The sequence below is a fragment of the Nicotiana tabacum genome, chromosome 13 (genome assembly GCF_000715075.1).
Source record: "Nicotiana tabacum cultivar K326 chromosome 13, ASM71507v2, whole genome shotgun sequence".
Taxonomy (NCBI): domain Eukaryota; kingdom Viridiplantae; phylum Streptophyta; class Magnoliopsida; order Solanales; family Solanaceae; genus Nicotiana; species Nicotiana tabacum.
Genome location: NC_134092.1, coordinates 119,948,025 through 119,957,918, shown reverse-complemented (window position 1 = coordinate 119,957,918; position 9,894 = coordinate 119,948,025). Strand labels below are relative to the sequence as shown.

The following is a 9,894-nucleotide window of genomic DNA, read 5'->3' as shown; positions in this document are numbered from 1 at the left end:
CTACCCAACTAATACGCTCGCCACCACTAATATGCTGCTACCTTAAGTGGGACCGTAGTAAAAAGCAACTCCACTTACCTCCACAATACCTATAGTGCGGTGAATACGGTAGCACTCCCCTAGGAACCCATGCACATCCTCTGAAGCTAAACCGCCGAAAGTAGGAGGGTAATACTTCTTGAACTTCGCAAGTATAACCTGTTCTTTCTCATATGATGATGCCCTAACAACGGGTTGAACTGGGAAAACAAGCTGTGTCAGTATGACACATGGAACCTGACCAACGTGGACTCGCTTCTCTGGAGTACGTGCGAAGGAAATCTAAGTTCCTCCCCCGATCTGTGAAGTAGCTGGTGCAACCGAAATCAACTTTCCGCCTGAGCTAATGTACCAAACATGCTCAGGAAACGTGCTAAAGTCTTTTGGAGCCCTGGGGTAACCACAGGCACCTCCGGTACCTGTACTCCAACAGGAGCTACTGGCGGCTCCTCAACGGCTACTCTGATGGGTGCTCTACCTGTAGCACGTGGCCTCTGCCCTGGCCCCTAGTAACGCCGGCTCTAGGGGTAGTGTTGTCGGTAACTGCAACTCGTGTCCTCACCATTTGTGAGAGAATAGAATGACAAAGTTCAAACTCCAAGATCAATAAACTTGAACGATAGCAATGAAAGAAGTGAAATTGTCCTAATAGTTCTGTAGCCTCTCGAAGATAAGTATATACGTCTCTGTACCGATCTGCAAGACTCTACTAAACTCGCTTATGATTCGTAGCACTTATGAACCTAGAGCTCTGATACCAACTTATCACGGCCCCAATTTCCCTCTGTAGGATGTCGTGACGACACCTAGCCCCTAGGACTAGGCAAGCCTAACACTTACTAAATAATTAGAAGAATTCAACCATCAAATGAAAAATACAAGATAAAAATCTTACACAAATTATAATTCCCAAAACTGGTAGTACAAGTCATAAGCTCTACTGAATTTGCTAGAAAATCCCTGAATACACAGATGGAATTAAATAGTATAATAAAAATATCAGAAGGTGACTCCGAGACCTGCGAACACGACTACATGTTTATCTTGAGTCTCCACAGAAAATCAAATAAAGGGAAAGCCATCAACATTTCAATGAGAATAACCGCTTTCACACCAAATCTATTCAAGCATTTCCACTAGGTACCGAACCTCATAATCACAGCTCATGGGTCCCAATTCATGAACCCTAATCACTTGGCATCTTGTGCCCACGTTACAACTCATAACCGCACGGACGACTCACGTGCCAATAGAACAATCCTCACATAGAAGGCAAGAAGACAAGAGTACGTATAATGGTTAATATCATCTGGATTCACCTTTTAAAATCGATATGGGTGATTTAACTACGTGTATGCTTGTGCAAGTACTCTACCATAATTCCAGTCAACAAATAAGAGTAGAGTCAATGAATGACATATAATCAACGATCACCATGAAATGTATGGTGTAACATAAGCAGCAACGAAGTTTGAAGCTGCGAGCAGCACAACAATATTAGCTACACTTAGCTGAGCAAATAGTGCAACACTGAGAAAAATAATTAATAGTATGCTAAGGAAAACAACAATCAAAGACAAGTGCACAGAATGGGGGAAATAATAACAAGAGCACTCCTGAGGTACCGCCTCGTAGTCTCAAATCGTAAATAAATCACAATATTCCTTATATCACTACGCAAACCTTTATATTTAATCTTTGAAAATTATTTTCCGAAATAGCATCTCGCGTTTTAGCCCACCTTATCACACCGCATGGCTTCTAGTAGTTCCCATACTAGCCACACATTTCAAGCCCACCTCATCTCACCTCATGTGTTTCAACACCCAGACCTTATACCACTGCATGTGTATTAATAACAACCGCACAGCAGAAACCTCGTGCAAACACATGATAATTTTCTCACAAAAACACATATGCCAAGAAAATAACAACTCAGAATAATTGACTTTCACAACATTTCCACAAAACAGTTTCAATATCACAACCACGTGTTGTCCTCGACTCAACAACACTGAATATAACAACAACAATGACAATAACACGAGAATACGGGAAGTAAATCAACACAAGAACTTCAGAACACAAAGAAACGGAAGAACGAACTCACACAGAAAGACACAACAGGGAAATAATAGTATCAACAAGAATAGTTTAACAAGGGTGACGTAATGTGTAACAAGGATTCCACAAAAGTGCAATTTGACAGCAAGAGAGATAGCATGAATCAATGACCCCTGATAAGAATACGTCAACAATGAAAGGGGTAACAAACTTCCATTAAGGCTAAGCAATTACAGAAGATATAATAATGACTTCAATTAAGGTTAAGTAATTACGGAAAGGATAGCATGATAATAAAAGAGGCAACAACTTCAGTTAAGGTACATAAGAGTTTAATCGGCAATAAGGGTAGGACATGAAGCAATTAATTTCAATTAAGACATGTAAAGATGAATTTAGTAAATGAGAAATTTAACATGACAAAACAACTTTATATTTAATGGACATAAGAACCTAAGAGCAATAGACGGTCAAATTCCACAAATAAGTCCGGGCACGTACTAGTCACCTCGCGTACTCGGCCTTCACATGACACAATTAGCACAAAAGACTCGAATCCTAAGGGGTAGTTCCCCCCCACAAAGACCCACAAAGTTAGACGAGATACTTACCTCAAAGAAGCCTTATACTCTAAAATGACCTTCTCGCGTGAAACAACCTCCGGACGGCTCAAATCTAACCAAAATAACTTCAATTCATACCTAAAACTTATAGAAAATAATTCCGGATAATAAGGCTTCGATTTCTAATTAAAATTAAAAAGTCAACCCAAAAGTCAAACCATGGGCCGGCACCTCGGAGTCCAATAAAATTTACAAAACTTGAACACCTATTCCAATACGAGTTCAACCATACAAAAATTATCAATTTCCGACATCAATTCATTCTTCAAATCATCATTTTACATTTTGAAAGATTTCTTCAAAAATTCCTAGTTTTCTCAACACATAACACTAATTATTAGATAAAAATAAAGATAGAATCATGGAATATAATAAATTCTAAGTGAAGAACACTTACCCCAAGGATTTGTTTGAAAAATCTATGAAGAATCGCTCAAAACCGAGCTCTACAAGTCAAGATATGATAAAAATGGCCAAACCATCGATTTTGAAAATTATATTCTGTTGCCCAAGTAACAAGAATCGCGATCGCGAATATATGTATGTGATCGCGAAGAAGAAAAATTATCATTTGCCAAAGATTGTGCTACGTGAACGCGAATGGAGAGGTGCGAACGCAGTGAACTAAGGATCTAAAGCTACGCGAACATGATGGCACTCCGCGAACGCGAAGGCTAACACCCATGGCCTTCCCCAGCCTGGTCGCCTACTACGCGATCACGAAACAACGAATGCGAACGCGATGAAGCAGAACTCCTACTTCCGTGATCGTGAACCCTTAGCTGCGAACGCGAAGAACATTTTCAACGTGCCTCCAAATTACACTACTCGAACGCGGCTCCTCTGACATGAACGCGATGAAGAGAAACCACATGACAGAACCAACACTTCAAAACATAAAGAAATGGTCTGAAGCTTGTCCGAAACTCACCCGAGCCCCTCGGGACCCCGTCCGAGTCTACCAACAAGTCCTATAACATAACACGGACCTACTCGAGACCTCAAATAATATCAAACAACGTCGAAACTACGAATCTCACCTCGAATCAAACCTATAAATTTCCAAATCTTCTAACTTCTAAAACTCGTACCGAAACATATCAAGTCAATCAGGAATGACGCCGAATTTTGCATGCAAGTTCCAAATGACATAACAGAGCTAATCCAACCCTTGGAATCAAAATCCGACCCCGATATCACCAAAGTCAACTCTTGATCAAACCTCTTAACTTTTCAAAACTTTAATTTTTAAATTTTTGCCAAAATGCTTCAAATTACCTTACGAACCTCCAAATCCGAATCCGGACGCACACCTAAGTCCAAAATCACCGTACGAAACTATTGGAACCATCAAAATACCATTTCGGGGTCGTCTACACAAAAGTTAAATTCCGACAACTCTTACCACTTAAGCTTCTAAAACACGAATCCTTCTTCCAAATCAATCCCGAATCATTCAAAATTTGAACTCGACTACGCACGCACGTCATAACATATTATACGGAGCTGCTCGAGACCTTAAGCCACTGAACGGATCGCTAATTTTTAAAATGACCGATCGGATCGTTACAATTGCTAGTTATATATAATCACAATATAAAAGTTTTATGTCAAGTTGGTAATTATATCATGCGAAATATGAAAGTTAATTGTAGGGAGAAAAAGTTACTAGCTACCTCTGACAAATTTGATAAATAAACTATTACAACAATTAAATTACAATAATAGCATAAAAATGCTTTGTAAAATAAAATGATGCCCTGGTTTAAATGCTGCGCCAAAGGATGTGAATATGACTATAATCTTATTGCTAATTATTTATTGTTACACAGTGCAACAAGCTCTTCCACCACTCCATCTATCTCTTCATCACCTTTTGCATTCATTTTCTCACTCAATTCTCTAACTTTTTTCCTCACATCCTCCCCACTTCCCTCTACTACCACTTTCCTTATCACCTTTGCAATCTCTTTACTTTGTAACTTCCCATTATCATCATCTCTCACTGCTTCAAGTCCTATCCCAACATATTCCACAAGCTTAGCATTCATTGGTTGGTCAATATGCATTGGCATTGCAATTATAGGCACACCAAATTTCACACTTTCCATAAAAGAACTCCATCCACAATGACTCACAAAACCGCCAATACTTTTATGTTTAAGAATTGTTGCTTGTGGAGCCCATTTTTCCAAAACCATTCCTCTATCTTCTACCTTTTCAAGAAATTCTTTTGGTAATGCATCTTGAATAGTACTATTTTTTACACCTTGTGGAACCCTAATGACCCAAATAAAGTTCACTTTACTAAGCTCTAGTCCTTGAGCTACTTCATGTATTTCTTCTTTGGATAAAAAATACTCACTCCCAAATGAAACAAACACAGTTGAACTTTTTTCTTTCTTGTCAAGCCATTGTGTGATTTCATCATTATTATCTTCGTTGACAGAATCTTGAACGAGTGAACCAACCGGGACTATTTTCTTAGAAACCAAACTTGAAAAATAATCCATATATTTCCCTTCAAACTCTTTGCAAGTTTTCACTAAAATAAAGTCGCGAGATTTCCTAAGTGCCTCGTCGAATGGGGACTTATCATCTTTTGATTCTTCCATAATTTTCTTCATCTGAACCATCTCGTATTTACGCAGGTAAATTTCAGGAAATGGGAAGTCTTCCCCCCGCTTTTCAAACATGTGAAAGGCAAAAGCAAGGACAGCAGCGCTAAAAGTGAGGAATTGCACAGCAGGAATGTTCATAGAAGACGCGAACGTAGCAGCCCACGGCTGGATAAAGTCATAAATGACCAAATCAGGATTTAAAGTTTGCAATATTTTGGAAAAATTTGGACTTGACCTTTCAAAAGCTGTTTTAAGGGTGTTCATAAGATGGGGTGGGAGGCCATTTGTAGTGTGGTAATAAGGAGGAAGATTTGGTAAAGATGGAAGATGAAGCTCAACTAATTCAATTGATTTAGAATATTTTTCTGTCACACTTTTCTTGATAGAGTTTAGATTTACAGGAGAAGAACACATGTAAATGTGGAAATTCCTCTTTGTAAGTCTTTTGGCTAGCTCTAAAAATGGACTTATGTGACCATGGGCTAACCATGGTAACATGAGTATACTAATGGTGTTTTTCTTGCCCTCCATTAATAACTATAGATCTCTCTCTCTTTGATGGTTCTGTAAGTATATACTATATGGTGATAATATATTTATAGTATATAACAGTGTAATTAAATAGATTATTGTATTGCTCATCTAGGTGTGAGCTGTTTGGCTTGGTGTATTTTATACATTTTATTATTGAGACTGTTTAATTAATTATACGTTGAGTCTCTTGTGCGTTCCAAGGTATATATGTGCGTAATTGATTACGCAGCACATATAAAAATGGGGAATATTATTGATAATAGACAAGCTAGGGGTGTAGTAGCCTTCCCTCCCCGAATGACGTTAATTTTAAATATTATATCTTTAGCCAAACTTCTAAAATTAACTTATTTTAAAAAGTAACTTTAAAAAAAAAATACTTTTGGTGAGAAATAATTTATGTTTGGCTAATTAATTTGAAAAATATTTTTGAGCAATAATTAGTATTTGGCCAAGTTGTTAAAAAGTGATTTTAAATATATTTTTTTCACAAGTGCTTCTTGAAAAAGTACTTTTGGAGAGAAACTATTTTTTCTGTTTCTCAAAAATTATTTTTGCTTCAACTCAGAAAACAAACATTTTTTTTTCCTTCTAAAAGCTTGTCCGGACACCTTAAAGTTATTAAAAACAAAACAAAAAAAACAATTTAGCAAAAAAAACGCTTGGCCAAATAAACTAATCAGTTTATAACATATTTTTGTTCTGGGGCTATCTGCGAAAGCTATTTCGTATGTTCTATCTTATTTGACACTATCTTTTATTAGTTTGTTTCAAAAGAAATGAAATCTTTATTATATGTAATGGTATATTTAAGAGTATAAGTTTTAAAAATATATTATAATCACACAAATATAAATATTATATCACATTTAAAATTATAAATTTTAAAATTTTCTTCTTACAAATAGGAGAGGCATGATGTGAATCCTACTCTACCTGGACATAACATACTTAAACTTCTTATCCCGTTAAATTACTATCACATAAACCGAAACAGAACTAAGTATATATGATTTTGCATTAGGTTGACACGCGGACTCTGTTTAGAATCATCCATTTGGACTGTTTCCTTCTGACGACTCAAATTAGTCTTTTTGTTCCGATTAGTTTGACACTTTCTCACTTTTATTCCTCCTAAAAAACATTTTCTCTCTTCTGGTTTCTTTTTTAGTCTGTTCCAAAATAAATAACAAATTTTTAAATTTAAAAATAATTTAACTTTAAATTCTTCATTTTACCCATTTTACTTCTAATGAGAAGTTTTTATAATCACACAAATGTCATGTCCCCACAAAGCTTTTATCCATCAAGCTTTTAAGACCACAAATTTCAAAAAAAAAAAAAAAATTCTTTTTTTTCTTAGACTCCATGTCAATCAAAATACCTCATTTAAATTAAAACGGAGAGAGTATTACTTCTCTATATTCATAGTTTTCCTTTACAGACTTGCTCGTTTTTTAAGCTTTTTGTCAATGGTCATATGGAATAAATAAAAAAAGTTAAAATATGTGTGAAAGAGAACGTATAGAAAAGTATCCTATAGTTGGCTATAGATCTAGATCTATACAACTGAATGGCGAAAAAGTATCCCATACATAGTATACTAGTTACTTTTATTTGTATATTTTTATTTTGTCAATTTGTCATATGAATTACTCCCTCCATCCAATTTATGTGGCATGTAATTTAAGAAAAAAATAAAAAAATTTAAAATTTATGGTCTAAAACAAATCATAAATATTTATACGATTATAAATCATTTTATTAAGGATAAAATATGAAATTTGGAGTTAAATTATTTTTATATAAAAATATAATTCTTTTTAAAACGGATTAAAAAGGTAAGTATTAGTGTATGACACATAAATTGGGAGGTAGGGAGAGTAAAACAAAGATGAATTGAAGAGAAAAGAAAAGAGCAACCAAATTTGACCATTTTCAGGAGAAGTCCAGTATGACGGTTCCCCCCTTAAGAAAGAACAAGTTTAATTCTATATTTTTCAGTCTGCCTTCTAGTTTTTAAGACTTTGTCATATCTATTATTGAGACACGAAAAATCGACAGCATAATTATTTTATTATCCGAGAATTGAACCAATCTTAAGTATACTTTGAATTCAAGAAACTTAACTTAATAGAAAATTCTTTTATGTTTCGTCATCATCAACGGAAGCAGATCTAGAGTTATTTAATTTTCATTTAGTTCTTATTCTAAGCTAACGTTTATTTCAGTTGCAATTGAGTTTCAGATTCAGGGATCAATTTTTTTATGAGCACTCGATATACACATGTATTAGTATGTGGAAGAGTGAAGGGGTCACGACTCAGAATTCCCCCTAATTATAGATAGTCTTTGCGAGGATTTTGCTATGTCAAAAAAGAAACAACATGTTATGAAATAAAAATAATATAACAAGAGTTATGTAATTACTAGAACTTAACATAAGAAAGAATAATAATATATTAGAAGAGAGGAATTTTTCTATTTTCAATTATATCGAATAGGTTCATCAGTGAACCTATATATAGAAATATTTCGCTGTTATAAAACCAATCCAAAACATGTTATGAATACATAATCAATCCAAAAAATGTTATGAATACATAGCCAATCTAAAACATGTTATGAATTCATAACCAATCCAAAACTTGTTATGGAAGACATCCATCGTTGCAAGTGGATCGCAAGATTTATAACACTTCCCTTTGGATGTCCATTAACAGATAATGTGTCTCATTAAAACCTTACTAAGAAAAACCCAGTGGGAAAAATCTTAGTGAAGGAAAAAGAGTACACACATCTTGTAATACGCATTAAGAGATGCCTCATCAAAAACCTTACCAGGAAAACTCAAATGGGACAAAACCTTGGTTACGAAAAAAAGAATACAACGCGTATTTCTCCCCTGATAAAAACCTTATTTGATATCTCGGAGATGACGCATTCCAATCTTGTATCTTAACTTCTCAAATGTTGATGTCTCAAATGTTGATGTCGACAATGCCTTAGTGAACAAATCTACCAAATTATCACTTGAACGAATTTGTTGAATATCTAATTCACCATTCTTTTGAAGATCGTGCGCGAAAAGGAATTTTGGTGAAATATACTTTGTTCTGTCTCCTCTAATATATCCCCCTTTTAGTTGAGCTATACATGCAACTTTGTCTTCATATAATGTTATTAGGATATCCATTCCCCATGAAAGATTACATATCTCCTGGATATGTTGAGTTATTGATCTCAACCAAACGCATTCTCGACTCACTTCATGAATGGCTATTATCTCTGCATGATTTGAAGAAGTAGCAACCATAGTTTGTTTTGTTGAACGCCATGATATGGCAGCTCCTCCAGACGTGAATAAATAGTCTATTTGAGATCGACCTTTATGTGGGTCAGACAAATATCCTACATCTACATAACCAATCAGTTGTGACCTAGATTCATATGAATAAAATAATCTCATATCAATGGTCCCTCGCAGATATATGAATAGATGCTTAATACCATTCCAGTGTCTTTGTGTTGGGAAAGAACTAAATCTTGCTAATAAACTAATAGAGAAAGCTATATCTGGTCTAGAATTATTAGCAAGATATATTAATGCCCCAATTGCACTAATATATGATATTTCAGCACCTAGAAGTTCTTCATTATTTTCATGAGAATGAAATGAATGTTTATTTATATCAAGCGATCTCACAACCATCGGGATATTAAATGGATGTTCTTTATCCATATAAAAGTGCTTCAAAATATTTTCTGTGTATGTTGATTGATGGACAAATAGTTCATTGTTCAGATGCTCAATTTGTAAGTCAAGACAAAATTTTGTCTTTCCAACATATTTAATTTTAAATTCTTTCTTCAAACATTCTACTACCTCTGGAAGCTCTTCAGGAGCTCCAATGATATTCAAGTCATTAACATACATAATTATTATGACAAATTCAGATCCAGATCTTTTTATAAAGATACGGGAACAAATTGGGTCATTCTAGTACCCTTTT

General features: G+C 35.0%; 1 protein-coding gene across 1 annotated transcript; it reads right to left on the bottom strand.

Moving 5' to 3' along the window:
* Nucleotides 1-4,405: 4,405 nt before the first annotated feature.
* On the bottom strand, nucleotides 4,406-5,938 carry LOC107820494 (UDP-glucosyltransferase 29-like). The gene has a single exon (XM_016646782.2). The coding sequence runs from the start codon at nucleotides 5,876-5,878 to the stop codon at nucleotides 4,541-4,543; it is 1,338 nt and encodes a 445-aa protein (XP_016502268.1). The 5' UTR covers nucleotides 5,879-5,938; the 3' UTR covers nucleotides 4,406-4,540.
* Between the last annotated feature and the right edge of the window lie 3,956 nt (nucleotides 5,939-9,894).

Excerpts from the sequence above, each read along its gene's own strand:
- LOC107820494 (XM_016646782.2), bottom strand. The coding sequence starts at position 5,878 with ATGGAGGGCAAGAAAAACACCATTAGTATACTCATGTTACCATGGTTA.